Genomic DNA, 16,045 nt, shown 5'->3' with positions numbered 1-16,045 from the left:
GGCAGCGCGCCGTAAGGGTTGACTAAACCCCCTTGTGTGTCAGCTGCGGGATTCGAACCCGCGACTCGTCACCGACCCAAGTGGGCGAGGCTCAAGTCGGGACTTATCTACCAGCGAAGTGACCAACTACACTAGCCGACCATATAAAATAAAGGGTAAGGCAAAGGTCTTCCTGTTGGACCTTCAAGGCTACTCCGTCAAGACTGCCAAGTCAAAAGGAGAAAAGTAAAGCCGCAAACCGTACGAAGTATGGGTCAATATGACCTCTACCCATTGAACCACACAAGTCCTGGCTGTGGGGCAGGCATCAGTCATTTCTGACTATATAAGGCCCTTATGGCCGCCCTTTGCTTCTCTCTCGACTCTCCAGAGATCATGACACTTTCAATACAAGACCATTTGCCCACAATCCAATACTTCCTCTAATCATATCAGCGGTGTCTTTCGAGAAAGAAAAAAATTTGGAGGGGGGGGGGAGGGTTGATAGTCTGATCAGACGACTTGTGTCCGAATCCTGTGTCCTACGCACCACAGTCTTCCTCTCGTAGCCTTATCATCCGACTGAAGTATTCTCTCCTCCCCAGAACGTACTTCTCCTCTTTCCTCCCCAGGACTCTCTTCTTTTTCCACTTATCTTCCTGCCAGTCAAAGTCGCAGGACGGAGTAACAAGGTCCTCAAAGTCCGCCTCTCTCGATTCTGCCTGGCTGTCCGGTAGGTGGGAAGGTACGGCCAAGTACAGGGCTACAAAACCCCGCCCCAAAACCAGAAGTAACCATCATAGAAGAAGAAAAAAAAACATCCTTTTTTTGGCCTTCATATAAATCTCCGGTATCTTCCTCGTCCTCTTTAGTAGCTTCCGAATCTTCTTCCTTGACAAGCTCCTCCGAGAAGTGTAGTCTACTTCCAGACCGAATAGTAGGACTGTCTGACTGCTCGTATCAATCCTCTTAGCAGCGGTAGTCCTCTTATCGACAGTAGCCTCGTCCGCGGCGGTGGTCCTCTTAGTATCAGTAGTCTTGTTCACAGCGGTGGTCCTCTTAGTATCAGCAGTCTCGTTCCTCTTCGTCTGATCAGACGGCTGCAAAAACGGTTCAACTGTCGTGCTGTCCAAATCTTCGACTATCAACCTAGTGAGGATCTTGGTAACTACAAGGTCAGCTGATCGGACGTCGGGACTAAGGGCTGTGTTCGTCTTCGCTGTCTCTGGCTGTACTAGTCCTGGCGTCTGTAGTCGATTATCCTGTACTTGCGGCGGCTGAGAGGAGCTCTGAATCTGGAGAGTGCTCGTATCATTCTTCGTAATACCAAAGTCTCGTCTAAGATAATAGGCCGCAAGCCGCTGGAATTGAGGATCAAGGTTGTTCGACATGACCCAGTCGCACACCTCTCGTAGGATAGACTTGCCCTCCTGCGTCGCCTTTCTCTCGATATATGTCAGTACCTGAATCGCAGTCTGTCTTTTGTAGTCTCCTCCGAGGAAGTAGGCTCTATCCATTGGGTCCCATCGGAGAAAGCCGTCGCGATTCAAATCTTCAAGTATACCGCACTGTGAGACAAGATGGCCAGGCATAGTACAGAAGACACATTTCCTGGTTGTCGTGCCCCATCGATTCGGATACGGACGGTGTTGTCTGGTCTCGTAGTCGTACAGCTGTCCTTGACGAGAGATGTCTTGACGAGGGCTGTCTTGATGAGGGATATCTTGACGAGGGATATCTTGACGAGGGATATCTTGACGAGGGCTGTCTTGACGAGGGCTGTCTTGAGTCCTGACCGTATTTCCTTGGGCCTGGTGTACGACCTGCTATATGAGTGGCTGACAGCCCCATAGCTGCTGTGGCCGGTACGCAGTCCTTATGTCTTCCATCTGGTGTCTCCGATCAGACGGACCTACTTGGTATAACCGTATCTCCAAGGCTCTGAGCCTCTCCGTGAGAGCAGTCACATCTGGCTGGCTTTCCTCTTGTCCTTTCTTGCCCTGATCAGACGGAAAATATCTCTTGGCTCGTTTGTTGTGGTTTTCCAGATCGACCTTAGTCTTCGCCCATCCTCGGCCTAACTTCTGGGCTAGGAGGTACTCCATCTTGAAGATCTCTTCGTACGTCATATCAGCTTTGCTTATGATGTCTTCAAGGCTGTGGCTGTGGATCCTCTCAAACAAGCCTCGAGTGCAGTCAAGATCGCTTAGGATTCGAGTAGTATCCTTCGTCTCATTAACCAGGATCTCATGGTCAAGACAGTACGTGTAGATCTTCGACGGATTCGATAGCCGGGGCTGGTTCTCGAGGTCTTTCAGGCGCTGGTATGCACTTCGTAGTTGTCTAGGATCTCCGAATGCAAAGGTACTTTTCAAAGCCTTCACCACAGCACTCCTGCTGTCAAGTTGATCGATAGCGTCCTCCACCCTTTTCTGATGCGTCCTGTCCTTAGTCCAGTACTGGATTTCGGCAATCTTTTGAGCATCACTGAGTCGAGCTCTCTCAAAGATCCGATCGACCTGCTCAATCCAGTCGGATACGTCATCGCCGTCAAAGCGTAGGTGTGGGTATTGCGCTACATCGGGGATCATATATAGCATAGCAAAAGCTTGAGCCATTTTGATCGGATTCTCGGCGGTCTTGACGAGAGTAGTCTGGTCAGTCCTAGGCGAGTAATGGATTCCGTGCGTCTCGCCGTATGGTCTCTCTCTGTGTCTGAGTCTTATATCGTCTGTCGCATCTCTGTATCCGAGTCTCTGTCTTCTGTGATGCTCTCGGTCCTGTGCCGTTGTTTCTCTTGTCGATACTCTTGATGCTCTTGTCCTTCTTGTCGATGCCGATTGTCGTATGTCTGTCTCTCCTTGATGCTGTGCTCTGTGCTCTGTGCTCTCCTCTTCTCTTATCTCTCTGTATTTTATCTTCTAAATAAGAGTTCAAGAGCTGTGTGCCGAGCTGAGCTGTGTGCCAAATCCCTATCCATATCCTGTTGATAAGGCCGTCATGGCTTCGGCAGTCTCGGAAGCCTGTACTTCCTCTTCGAATTCCCACATTCGCTGTCCTTATCGTCGATTCGTAGACAGAAACTTTGGAGCCCCGCCCTTCTGAGTTTGTCGGTCTTAACTCTATGTCCGAGGCTTCCGTGTCTTCCGTGTCCTTAGCAGAAGCATTTGGGGGTCTCCATCATTCCCTCTTCGCGACTGATCGGGTGTCTTCAATAATCGCGATCCGACGAGAGATCCTGAAGAGTACAGTCCGCTGAGCGAGAGATTCAGTGCCGTAAAGCCTCCGAATTGTGTAGCCTCCCTCTGATCACCATTGAAACGGGGTCAGGCGGTCAGTAGGATATACCTACCACCTAACACACTGAACAGACGGCTCCAGTACCAACAGATCCCATCTGTTCGTCTTATCAGACGAAGATCGTGGTACTGGTTATAACAGCGAAGCTCTTATACGTCTGGTGCGCGAGTTGGTCGGATGTGCCTCTGATACTCGTATCGTGATAATAGGATCTCGAACGTAACGATAAGCTGAATAACTAAAATAACTAAATAACTGACTGAAAAGCGAAGGTGAAGATATAGATAAGAAGGAGATGATGATATGAGAATGAGGATGATGATGCGTGAAGATGGGGAATTCGTGTCCTACTCTGCCTCTGTGCCTCTTAAAGAAGAGAAAATAAACTTTCTCCTAGCCCCGTAACCTTTTCCCTGATGTCCGGCCTTACCCCGTTACAATAGTCGTGCCTTCCATTTCTGACCATAACGCTCATAACCACCTTGCTGCCTAAATAGCCTTGCCAACTGACGATAAGAAGTCTTCCTTATAGTCAACTTCAAGGTCCTGACATTCTTCTTTTCTTGCCAATCTCGTTTTCCAGCTTTTCACAAACTTCAAGACCAATCTGATCAGATCAAACCAATAACATCTACCATGCCAAAGACACCATCTAAACAGCGAAAGGGCTCACTGCGCCCTTGTGGGCACCCGGAATGCGGCCACTATTCCTGCCTGCGAACACCATCCTCAAGAGGAGACGCCGGTCCCTCTTCAACAGCTCCCAGTGGTCGGTACATCACGAGCCCCAAAAGCTCGCCTCCTCCCTTTCCTCCCTCGTCTTCTTCTGGCCAAACAGGCCGTGTAACTCGCAGCATGTCTGGTCGCCAGCAGCTGCTTCTTCCTTCTCCGCCAGTGGTCACTAGTAACAACGAAGACAGCACTGTCCTCCCTGCTCCTCTTGCTGGCCAAGCAGGCCGTGTAACTCGCAGCATGTCTGGTCGCCAGCAGTTGCTTCCTCTTCTTCTGCCAGTAAGCGCAGTTAACAATGAAGATGCCACCATCATTCCCGCTTCTTTTCCCGGTGGGGCGACCAATGAAAAGTCATCTCAAGTTCCAGTCTTCCCTCCCACACTAGAGGGAGTGGAGCGTCGCTGGGTCCACCAGAACGCCCTCAGCAACCAACCTTTGAACGAGAAGCTCAAGAAGGTATGTTTTTATTCTGATGAGAAGGATCCATTTCGATTGACTTGATCATATAGGTCCTCTCATACATAATCATCCACGTCGTCAAAGGTGCAGCCAAGGACCGATACGTCCGCTGGGAGATCACTAACCCAAAGTTCTGGTCTGCTCTTCAGCTGCAAGACCCTGCTGCCTCTGCCCTGGCATCCGCTCCAAAGGAGAGGATCAAGGATGTCTTCGTGGAGATCACTTGTGGGGGTCCTTTTGACATATTCTTGAGCCGGCTCTCAAATGATCGCAGGCGGGTTTCTGGCCTCTTCGTCCAATTGTATGGCGATGAGAACGAGGTCCCTTGCCGCTCTTGTACTAAGCGCCTGGTTGGCTCTGAAACTGGTGGCCATTGTGGTATGTGGCCCATGTTCGGCTGTCGATCGATCCCCGGGGCCTTCGGCAATGCGTGTGGTAACTGCGTAGCCATGGTCGAGGGTGAGAAGTGTACTTTTCGTGATGAAAAGTATGACCATCTCCGTGCCTCTTCAAAGAGGGATCCTCCTCTTGTGAGCGACCTCTCTGCTTCCAATTCCCCTACAGTCATGCTCTTTAACCTGTATGCATTCAAACGACTCTACAGTCGGTACAAAGAACATATCGCCCAGGCTGGTGGCAACGAACGAGGGGCTCAGAGAGCCAAAGGAAATTCTGGTGGGCAGGGCAAGGTGTTCTGGGGATGAAGCATGTGTTAGTTAGACGTAATGCACTTGCAACGCTGAATCATTCGCGCATATCAACATATTTCCCCTTAATACACGTATAATTGCTGAAAGTAAGAAAATTCTGTGACTGAGAACGACTTATGAAATGAAGCACAAGGACAACATAAGGAAATAACACGTCTGATCAGACCAAAAGTCTATCACTGTTGACTTTACTGTACCCATCCATCTTCTTATTCGGAAGCCTGACCTCGACATTGGTCACGGGCTGTCTGTCGGCTTCGACAAGCCAATCCTCTTGCTTTTCGACTGGTAACTCTTCCACGTCCTTATAAGTAGATCCCTCACATCCATTCTCGTCTTCTTTACCTAGCCCGTACGCTAGCCAGTTGTCCTCTCTCTCGTCAAGAGGCATCCAAAATCCTCTCTCGTCTTTTCGAAAGCGTTTGAGCCGGTCTGGAGCGTAGGTGCCTTGAAGCACTGCGCCGTCGATTTCCGTCAGCTGGCACGTAGAGAGCGGTGATACCCTGTGAAAAATATATGGGCCACGCCATCGGTATTTAAGTTTCACACTTCTGGACAGGTCGATGTGTCTCGGGGTATCGTAAAGTAATACCAATTCACCCTCTCGTAACGGTGTGTGTCTCATCTTATTTCTGTCTCTCTGATCAGACTTCAGGGCAGCAATTCTCCTCGATTCCGCCAGTCTGCTTGTAGCGAGCTTGACATCTTCCTCGTGTCGTTCAAGTATTCGGATTCTTTTTGAAATCAGGTCGTCCCTTGGCGTGTTAGGCTCCCAGCTCATAATCCTCCACGTCGGGATCGTTGTTTCAATCGGTAGCATAGGGTGGAATCCGAAGGCTATATAGAAAGGGGACAACCCAGTCGGGTTTCGAACAGTGGCTCTATCTGCAAAGACGGCTGCAGCCAAGTGTTTCGACCATCTCGTCCCAGATCCATCAGTGTGTTTCATCAACGCTTTAGTGATTGGCCGATGTCCCACCTCAATGAGTCATTGTGACTGCGGGTGATACGCTGATCCGATCCTAAGTTTAGATCCAAGGCTTCTAAGCAGCTCGGTGACAAGCCCTCGGGTTTCCGAGCCTCCGTCTTCTCTGATCAGATAGGGGACACCAAAGGTGAGGATAATGCTTTCCTAGATCCAGTCTCGGATGGTCTTCGAGTCCACTTTTCGAATTGCTCTTGCAACAAGATAACCACTCAGCTCACAACGAGCCTCCGCAATTGCGATGTAGCCATTATCAGTTGGCATAAATTGAACATCCATTACCCATATAGCAAAGATCTCATTTAGTTGAGAGAAACAATGGCTTTCTACCTCCCTTATATCGGAAGCCTTTTAGCAAGGTGCGCAGGAAGCAAGTGCCTTCTTGATATAGGCGTACATCCCATGCCAGAAATACTGTCTTGCCGCAATTTGGTAAGTAGCGTCTCGTCCACGATGACCTAGTTCTTGATAAAGCGCTTTGATAATGGTCCTCTGGTGTTCAGGGTCGTCGACCACTCGCCGGCGTCCTCGGCTGCCTTTTTCTCGCTTCCAGAGTGTCCTTTCCTGAACCAAGTAGTAAAGGCTCTATGTTTGAAGCGCTTCTTTGCTTGTCTTGACCCGTGCTTCAGTCGATCAGGTATACGGAGCGTTGTGAGATATTCTGCAATCTGAATTGAGTCTTTAGTCCAGTTGCCGAGGAGGGTAGGTTCAGTATCAGTGGTAATAGGGGCCGCTTGTGCTGTGTTGTGGATTCTGACACCGATCTGATTCAGTTGATCGATAGCGTCCTCCACCCTTTTCTGATGCGTCCTGTCCTTAGTCCAGTACTGGATTTCGGCAATCTTTTGAGCATCACTGAGTCGAGCTCTCTCAAAGATCCGATCGACCTGCTCAATCCAGTCGGATACGTCATCGACGTCAAAGCGGAGGTGTGGGTATTGCGCTACATCGGGGATCATATATTGTATAGCAAAAGCTTGAGCCATTTTGATCGGATTCTCGGTAGTCTTGAGGGGAGCGGTCTGATCAGTCCTAAGCGAATAATAGATTCCGTGCTTCTCGCCGTACGGTCTCTCTCTCGGCTCTGGAAAACTGTTCCTTTGTAGGAACTATTCTCCTATGGGTCCTGTCGTACTAGTAGTATCTCTGTATTTGAGTCTCATATCGTCTATCGCATCTCTGTATCCGAGTCTCTCTGTCTTCTGTAATGCTCTCGGTCCTGTTACGTTGTTCTTCTTGTCGATACTCTTGATGCTCTTGATCTTCTTGATCATCTCGTCGACACTCTTGATGCTCTTGATCTTCTTGATCCTCTTGTCGATACTCTTGATGGTCTTGATCTTCTTGTTGATGCCGATTGTCGTATGTCTGTCTCTCCTTGATGCTGTGCTCTGTGCTCTGTGCTCTGTGCACTCCTCTTCTCTTATCTCTCTGTATCTTATCTTCTAAATAAGAGTTCAAGAGCTGTGTGCCGAGCTGTGTGCCAAGTCCCTATCCATATCCTGTTGATAAGGCCGTCATGGCTTCGGCAGTCTCGGAAGCCTGTACCTCCTCTTCGAATTCCCACATTCGCTGTCCTTATCGTCGATTCGTAGCCAGAAACTTTGGAGCCCCGCCCTTGTGAGTTTGTCGGTCTTGACTCTATGTCCGAGGCTTCCGTGTCTTCCGTGTCCTTAGCAGAAGCATTTGGGGGTCTCCATCATTCCCTCTTCGCGACTGATCGGGTGTCTTCAATAATCGCGATCCGACGAGAGATCCTGAAGAGTACAGTCCGCTGAGCGAGAGATTCAGTGCCGTGAAGCCTCCGAATTGTGTAGCCTCCCTCTGATCACCATTGAAACGGGGTCAGGCGGTCAGTAGGATATACCTACCACCTAACACACTGAACATACGGCTCCAGTACCAACAGATCCCATCTGTTCGTCTTATTAGACGAAGATCGTGGTACTGGTTATAACAGCGAAGCTCTTATACGTCTGGTGCGCGAGTTGGTCGGATGTGCCTCTGATACTCGTATCGTGATAATAATATCTCGAACGTAAAGATAAGCTGAATAACTAAAATAACTAAATAACTGACTGAAAAGCGAAGGTGAAGATATAGATAAGAAAGAGATGATCATATGAAGATGAGGATGATGATGTGTGAAGATGGGGGACTCGTGTCCTACTCTGCCTCTGCGCCTCTTAAAGAAGAGAAAATGAACTTTCTCCTAGCCCCGTAACCTATTTCCCTGATGTCCGGCCTTACCCCGTTACAGTATTAAATCCTCCACGAACGTACCGAATAGCCATTTTAATATACTAAAAGGTACTAAATCTAAAGGCTAGAGCTTGTAGGATAAATAGGAAGTGTTACGAACCACGTTCCTAACCAACACAGATGTAACGAAACCTATAATAGTCTAGCTGCGTAAACCACTAAAGAGTCTGTAAGGGTTTGTGCTAGTAAGTAAGTCCTGCTGCGGAGTCCTTAGCAATAATATCGGGGTCTGACGTATGGAGTATAGGGCTCTGGGTAACTGAAGTATTCAAGTAGGGTAACTGGGAATAGAGTCGTCAAGGCAGTTTGCCTCACCAATGGGTCAGATTGATGCTTAGATTGATCACTGAAGTAGAGACTGTCTATCTATGAAATGCCTGGGAGTCCTGTCCCTTATATATCCATCTCTCCTTCACTGATCCTGTTGGATCATTTGGATCGATCCATGATCCTGTAACGAGGATACCACACGTCTCACAATATAATAGTCAGGTAGTGCAAAGGGTAGCTAGAAGTAGGCCAGTGTATGGGTGTGATGCGTGCACCTAGGGGGGAGGATGCTATAATGCAGCAGTGCGCAACGTTATAGTATCTAATTGAATGGGATTCACCTAACCAGTGGGTCCCCCTACCTTTTCGTATCAGGGTGCGTATATTGCAAGACTGATTCTTGAAGAATCTAAACTAGGTGCGAGCGTCTCGAGTTCTCCTCTTAAGCTGGGCGAATCCCTCCCGACTCAGCTTGTCAGCTGAGACCGGCCCGCCATAACGGCTCTTTCCTTACAGATCCTCTCGAGCCTGGCTCGAACTGGATCTATCTCGATCTAATATATCCAGGTACCGAGGGGCTTAGTCACGTGACCTTCGTTCCGTCGTTCTTCCGATGCGGGGTCCCGTGATCCTAGTGATGATGTCCACTCTGGCCTGCCAATGGGCCTTCTTTGTTGGTTAGGAACGTGGTTCGTAACAACAGAATAGGCCCGTTGGCAGGCCTTAGGTGGATACCTGCAGGAAAGGACCGGAAACAAGGATAGAAGATAGGAACGGAAGAAGGACGGACCGACTAGAGAAGGTCACGTGACGGATCACTGGCTCACGCAGTGAGCCAGTGAGCCACCCCGGTAGGATCACGAAGAATAGGAGTGATCCAACGAGATCAGTGAAGGAGAGATGGATATATAAGGACAGGACTCCCAGGCATTTAATAGATAGACAGTCTCTACTTCAGTGATCAATCTAAGCATCAATCTGACCCATTGGTGAGGCAAACTGCTTTAACGACTCTATTCCCGATTACCCTACTTGAATACTTCAGTTACCCAAAGCACTCTACTCCATACGTCAAACCCCGATATTATTGCTTGAGGACTCCGCATCAGGACTTACTTACTAGCACAAACCCTTACAGACTCTTTAGTGGTTTACGCAGCTAGACTATTAGAGGTTTCGTTACAATATAGAATTTCTGCCGTCTGCGAGTATTGATTACCCATTGAATAGTCCACCATCGAGTAACTACTTTAGCTCTTGCAGGGCTGATTTAGAAGATACAGGGTTGTCGAATTTGCACAACTTTGGCCCCAAAAACAGATGCATCGCAAGACGAACAGCAGCGGATCACGACAATCTAATGTTCTCATGTGTCTTGCCAACATGGGGTCTATGTGCTGTCACAGGACGGACAAGGGTCCTTGGCCATACGGGGATTATCTAGGGAGCAGTTCACGCTGATCTCAATACTCTTTCTTACAAGTATATATAAACGTCTGCATTGACTCGGAAGGCATGCGCACCATGTTCTCCGCGCCCCAAAACGTCTCCAGCGACCGGGTAGAGTGAATTCCTCGAATAATAGGGGGCTGGGCTTGTCCTCGTCATCTTTCTCGAAGTCCTAGGTAGCCCCCTTTAGGTTGACGATACTGGGATGATCGCGAAGGGGTGAGTGAGCGCGTATGCGAAGCTCCGTCACAAGGCGTGTTGAGTGCGGAGTGCCGTGCTTCGAAGATGTTTTTCTTGGTTCTCTTTACGATAATGGTGGATATTGACACAGTACATCCAGTGCAGGACATCGCGCTTGAAACCAATGAGTCCCCTATTGCTTTACAGCCTTGCATCTGGATTCAAAAATACTGCCCTCTGCGTCGCAGACTCACTGCCCCAGGCCGACTCCTCCTTGGCCTTGAAGACGGTATTTTGCATCATGGCTCGCTGGTATGCCTGGTCAGCCCTGGTTCGGCGCGACGCGACGCGCTCTCGGTAATCGTCATACTGCGCCGTCGCAAGGGCTGCGAATAGCAACCGCGCCGACACGACCATGGCAATGCCACCCTTCTGGCCGAAGCCGAAAGATGTGAGCATGCACGCCTTGACGAAATCTTGCCCACAGTCAATCGTCTCGGAAGGGTACAGCAGATGTCCAGCGCAGCTTTCGAGGGCCGCCTCCACGTCGTCTGCATTCCTATTGCCGGGAACCAGTCCCGATTCCAGCATCTGCAGACAGCCGTTCAGCATCCAGGCCGCCGCTGCACCCTTGGGATGACCGGTCAGATATTTCTGGCAGACGGCCAGCAGCGGGTTGCCGGCACTGCGGCCCAGATGCTCGAGCTGTGTGTTCAGGACGGTGCTTTCGTTGGTGTCGTTGGCCCGCGTCGATGTGCCGTGCATAGAGGCCACCTTTATGTCGTCGATGTTCAGGCCCCATATGCAGAGAGCGGCTCGCATGGGTGATATCCCCTGGTTGAGTTGGCGAAGATTACCGCCGTTCCACATCCATTGTGCATCGCATTTTCGACACGTTACGGTCGATTCAAGTACCGCATGAGCAGTCGCTTGTCCCTTATCTGGCAAGGATACGGCCGCGTCTTGGAGCTGCTGGAGACGCCACCCATCAATGCTCGCCAGATCCTCCGCCAGCCTGGAACGACGATACTCGAGATCCAGCAACGGTGAGTGGGCAACGCCTGGTGCTTCCCTCGCTGCCGTCAGAATCCCCTGCCCAGGAGCTGGCAGCGATCGACCGACGCCATCTCCGGCCAGTTGTGTATAGGCAACCACTCCGTAGATAGGCAAGGCCATCTGTAGTGCGAGCTCTGCGCTCATGACGAGTTGGACTCCACAGCCTGCCGCCTCTACGAAGCCCGCCCGCGAGGATGCCATGGGCCGCGACATCTCGGCCGGGAGCATACCCTTGGTCTTCTCATATGCGGCGTTGGCCGTGGCCTTCATGTTGCTAAACTCGTGCGAACCCTCCTCGGCAAACTCGTCCACGCCACCAACGAGAGCAACCTTGACGCGCCGAGACTGAATCGCTTCGCATGCCGTGTCTAGCGACTCGAGCGCCGTCGCGCAGGTGCCGGTCGGCGTCTTGATGGGTCCAGCAGAGCCGAAGAGCAGCATGTTCGTCCAGGCCGACATGGAATTCAAGAAAGTCTCCTGCAGAATGTCGCCCTGGATGGGCTTATCTACGTAGCGGTGTTTATACATACCTCGCATCGAGACGAGCCCGCCAGCGCCTGTTCCGATACAATTCGCCAGCTCCGAGACATGTATGTGCTTGTATAGCTCGAATGGATCCTCGATGCCGGCACTATACATGGCCTCCGAGACACAGCAGAGAACGTATAGAGTGATAGGGTCTACTTGGGCGATTACGTCTTCCGGGATTCCATAAGTGACGGGATCCCAGCCGCCGGGCAGCTGCGCCGCGACGAACTGCTCCGAGGCAACGGCTTTCGGGACCAAGAAGTTGGACCCAGCGCCAACGACGACGATCCATACGTCTTCCTCGTTTTGCTTCGGAGAGATCGAGACCTTGTCGCCATGCCGTTGCTTGAATGCTTTGGCGAGCGACTCTGAAGCCTCGAAAGGGGGCAGAGGCTCGTCGAGTACGATTTCGTGAAGCAGTTCCTTGTTGGCAGGGTCATAGCCGTCCAGCCGCTCGACATCGATGACGCGGATCCCCGCGTGACTTATGATGTGCTTGCCGTAGCGGGTAGCAATGTCTGCATCGTGCACTGGTTTCTCGGTTTTCTTGTCGACCCAGCCAACGTACGGCTGTCCGTCGACGGTGGCATCGATATGCTTGATCAGGCCCATGATCCACGCCATCTCCATGTAGCCGTTCTGATCTAATCGGCCCTGGCTCTCAATCTGCCAACGGGTCCGCGACGAGCCCCAAGGCCCCAGCTCGGAGAATCCCACCACAACGACGGTGCGGCTGAGATCAACCATGCCACGCAAATCTTGAAGCCCGGCCGTCATTTCCTCTCGTGAAGCTAGCCTTGGAAAGGCTTGCCGGATATTGGAGCGCGGCTTCGCGGCATCTGTGTCGCCTAGTGTCTCACCAGCTGTAGAGGGAGCCTTGCCATGGAGCATGGCATCGCGCTCCAGTCGTCTCTCTTCCAGAATTGCCTTTCGAATCCGGCTTCTTGAGTTGATACCTTCACGGATACTTGTTATCTTGTCTTTGAGCCCATCGACTCCCTGGAGGCCCCCACTGAGATCAGCATATACGGGCGCAATGTCAGGCAATGACGCCATGGTAGGGGACAGGAGGGCCAGGATGTTGAAGGCCATTTCCCCAGGAGTGAACGTCAAGACGCCCATGGCCTCAATACCATCGGCGACGATGTTATTGGCATTCATAAGACCTGTGCCACGAGTCCAGCCGATGACGGCGCCCACAATGGACATATACGCGGACCAGTTCTCCGAATGGAAGCGGTTGAAGACGGTTTCTAGGCCCACCTTGGACTCCGAGTACAGGCCGTCTCCGCCGAAGTCGCCATGATTAGGCGAGAGAGGGAGTACCGCGACTGTCGGTCTACCCGTGAACCTGCGTCGCTGCTTGGCTTGCTTGATGCTGCCTAGCATGCGCAACACGTTGACCAGCATGGCCCGGTGCGCGAGTTCCGACCTGGCATCGATCCTATCGAGCTCGCGCCCGGACTCGGGGATCGCAGCGAAAGGAACGACAAAATCGAGATCGGCAGCGAGGCCCTTACTCTCATCATAGATGTAGGTGACCAGGTCCTCGCAGTCCTTCTTGCTAGCGGCATTGAAGGGAAGCAGGATCAGTTCCGACCCGCGTGCGCCTACTTCTTTGTACAACTGGCGAAAGAAGGGGGCGGCGCTCGATGTAGCGCGGCTGGTGGTAACGATGACCTTTGCGCCGCCAGACAGGAGCCCGCTCACAACCTCAGCACCGATGGAGCCTGGACCGGCGCCCGTTACCAAGGCTGTCTTGCCTGCATAGCTCCAACCGGTGCTCATGCCCTGGTGCAGAGCAGAAAAGTACGCCTCGGTCAAGCCGGCGTCGAACTCCCACGACCCCCGAGTGCGGTTGCGAAGGTGGACATGTGTCCGATCGCGGCTAGCAGGGCTCGAGATCATGTAGTAGTAGCTGGCGGTGGGGCTTGGCTTAATCTCGATCTCTTTGCCCCTGGGGACTTCGCTGTAGTGAATCTGGCCCTGCTCGTCAACAGCGGTGTGAGGAGCCAAGGCTGGTTCCTGGTACCGGTAGCGAGGGAGATCAGTGAAGGTCACTGGCTTGTACGACAGAAGACCGTGTGCTACAATATGGGATGGCCCGGCTTCGGCAGCACGGCGTAGCATGTTTTCCAATGCCGGCGTCCATCGGTTGGCTAGTGATTGTAGCCACCGCTCAGATGTGATTGATGCCAGTGTCACTCCTGGGCGCCTCGCTGCTTGACTATGTATGAGGCGGACGACGTCTTCTCTGACCCAATTCCAAAATGATGCGTAACTACGTTGCTGCCGGGGCTGGAATATGCCCTGGATCCCTGCGATGAACTCGTCGTCAAGTTCTTCTTGCAGGTGTGAGGTGCTGCGCAGAGTCTCTACCTCAGTGGTCGTACCTATCTGTGGTAAGACGTCGATGTTGAGGTGGCGAGCAAGCAGCTGGAACTGCTTCCGCAGGTACTCGGTGTGGTCCTTCCTCAAGGCGTCAAGACTAGTCTGGTCGACCTGCACAAGGGCGCTCTGCTGGCCGTGGGTTGCGTCGGCCATGGTCGATGAATTTGGCAGTGACACGCCAGCATGCGCTACGTACCTAGCAACGACGGAATCGAAGAATTCCTGTGCCTGCGACACATCTGCCAGCCGTCTGGTGGGCTCCATGGTGATTGCACAACAGAGGACCACCTGCTGCGTGTCGGGGCCCAGACCCCAGTGCACACGGAGATATTCCCCCACGGCGGCCTGGTTGAAACCGGCCGGCATCTTAGACGACAACATCCGCTCCACCAGTTTCTTTACGGACTTACCTGGTTTTCCCGTAAAACTGGCCGCAAGTCGTAAGCCCAGCGACTCGAGCGCCAGGTCCTCGCTCCCCTCGGGCAAGTCGCCGAACTCTGCGCCAAGATCACCCAGGATCTCATTTTGCAGAACAGATTTGCCTATAACACAAAAGATGAACCAAGTTAGTCGGGTGTTTTACTGGAGCGAAAGATATATGATAGACTTACCTGCAGATAGAGTCCGAATACTATCTTTCAGCGGCGTCTCATCGAAGCCTCGCCGAAGCTTCTGCGCGACAACTGTCAAGATGATGTCGGTCGGGCTCAAGCCGACATCCAGCGTCTCCGTCGGTACCAGGGTGATGGAGACTGGCAATCCCACAGCAGTGTCTGGAACTGCCGCTAGTGCTGGGCCCGGTGCAGACACGGGGGGCACCTTATTGGCTGCTGCAGAAGTGTTTTGGGTAGGTGGTGCTGCTGCTTCGACGGAGCTGTCATCTCGTGCATCATCATACTCGAAGTAGATCCTTCGCGCGTCGGCGCTGTCGCCCACAAAGAGGAAATCACGCTCCGTGGCATGCGCCATGTCTCTCTCTCTTACGTTGCGCGCCGCTGTCTTCTTGGCCATGCCCGTCAGGACCTCGGCAGGGCCGATTTCGATGACGCGCTGGACACTGCCCTCTCCGCTCAGTAGGGCTCTTTGCGTATTGATCCTGCATGTAAACTTGTTAGATGCGCCAACCTCTAGGAAGAGCTATTTCGTCTTGTCGGAGGAGTCGGACTAACCATTGCACTGGGTATGCAAACTGGTGGCTGTAAAGGTCATTTTTTGTTAGCAGGAATAACCGGTCGAACGGAATGGAACGGTGGCTCTGAAGTTACATACGCTAGAAGTTCTATGAGAAGCTTGTAGGCGACGTCTTGCTCGAGGGTCTGACGCCCCTGCGAAGGAAGTGTAAACATGGTCATCGTGGGCGATGGAAGTTGAATCAACCGTATAATTGCTCACTTTTTGACAACATTACAACACCCTGTTGTGTTCTGGATACATCAGCGAGCTATGCATGATATCTGTATTATAAACGGTCAGTACGAGTTGTTCCCTCGATGATATTTCGGACTCTTGTGCAACCGTCCATCGCCAGATAAGAGACTCGCAATCTCCATTAGGGTCAGGGTGCCGCTGCCCGAGCTTGCCGTCATGGGGGTCCACCTGACGATTGGATAACAGTCTCGATATGTCGTTGGCCGTTTATGCGTGTAAGCGCTCAACTCCAACGTCAAACGGACTAGCTTCGGCCTCGGACGTTGTTGACGAACAACCATCGTTGAAGCTCGGGTGAAAGCCGAAGGTCGGCGGT

At 51.8% G+C, this 16,045-nt stretch overlaps 3 protein-coding genes and 1 non-coding gene across 4 annotated transcripts; 1 reads left to right on the top strand and 3 right to left on the bottom strand.

The window, feature by feature from the left end:
• Positions 1–37: 37 nt before the first annotated feature.
• On the bottom strand, positions 38–140 carry BCR38DRAFT_t374. The gene has a single exon. It is a non-coding gene; the product is annotated as a tRNA-Thr (tRNA).
• A 381-nt stretch (positions 141–521) lies between these two features.
• On the bottom strand, positions 522–2,597 carry BCR38DRAFT_491168 (uncharacterized protein; the record flags this gene model as incomplete). The annotated part of the gene is made up of 4 exons (XM_040864627.1): positions 522–701; positions 903–1,424; positions 1,544–1,802; positions 1,849–2,597. The coding sequence occupies 4 exons, from the start codon at positions 2,595–2,597 to the stop codon at positions 522–524; spliced, it is 1,710 nt and encodes a 569-aa protein (XP_040709531.1).
• Positions 2,598–3,915: 1,318 nt separating this feature from the next.
• BCR38DRAFT_506238 (uncharacterized protein) lies at positions 3,916–5,174 on the top strand (the record flags this gene model as incomplete). The annotated part of the gene is made up of 2 exons (XM_040864935.1): positions 3,916–4,467; positions 4,521–5,174. The coding sequence occupies 2 exons, from the start codon at positions 3,916–3,918 to the stop codon at positions 5,172–5,174; spliced, it is 1,206 nt and encodes a 401-aa protein (XP_040709530.1).
• Positions 5,175–10,527: 5,353 nt separating this feature from the next.
• On the bottom strand, positions 10,528–15,653 carry BCR38DRAFT_414983 (putative fatty acid synthase alpha subunit FasA; the record flags this gene model as incomplete). The annotated part of the gene is made up of 4 exons (XM_040858990.1): positions 10,528–14,843; positions 14,913–15,397; positions 15,471–15,497; positions 15,571–15,653. The coding sequence occupies 4 exons, from the start codon at positions 15,651–15,653 to the stop codon at positions 10,528–10,530; spliced, it is 4,911 nt and encodes a 1,636-aa protein (XP_040709529.1).
• Positions 15,654–16,045: the final 392 nt, after the last annotated feature.

The sequence above is a fragment of the Pseudomassariella vexata genome, assembly GCF_002105095.1.
Source record: "Pseudomassariella vexata strain CBS 129021 chromosome Unknown BCR38scaffold_28, whole genome shotgun sequence".
Classification (NCBI taxonomy): domain Eukaryota; kingdom Fungi; phylum Ascomycota; class Sordariomycetes; order Amphisphaeriales; family Pseudomassariaceae; genus Pseudomassariella; species Pseudomassariella vexata.
Note: the sequence above shows the minus strand (reverse complement) of the source record. Positions and strands in the feature narration are given on the sequence as shown.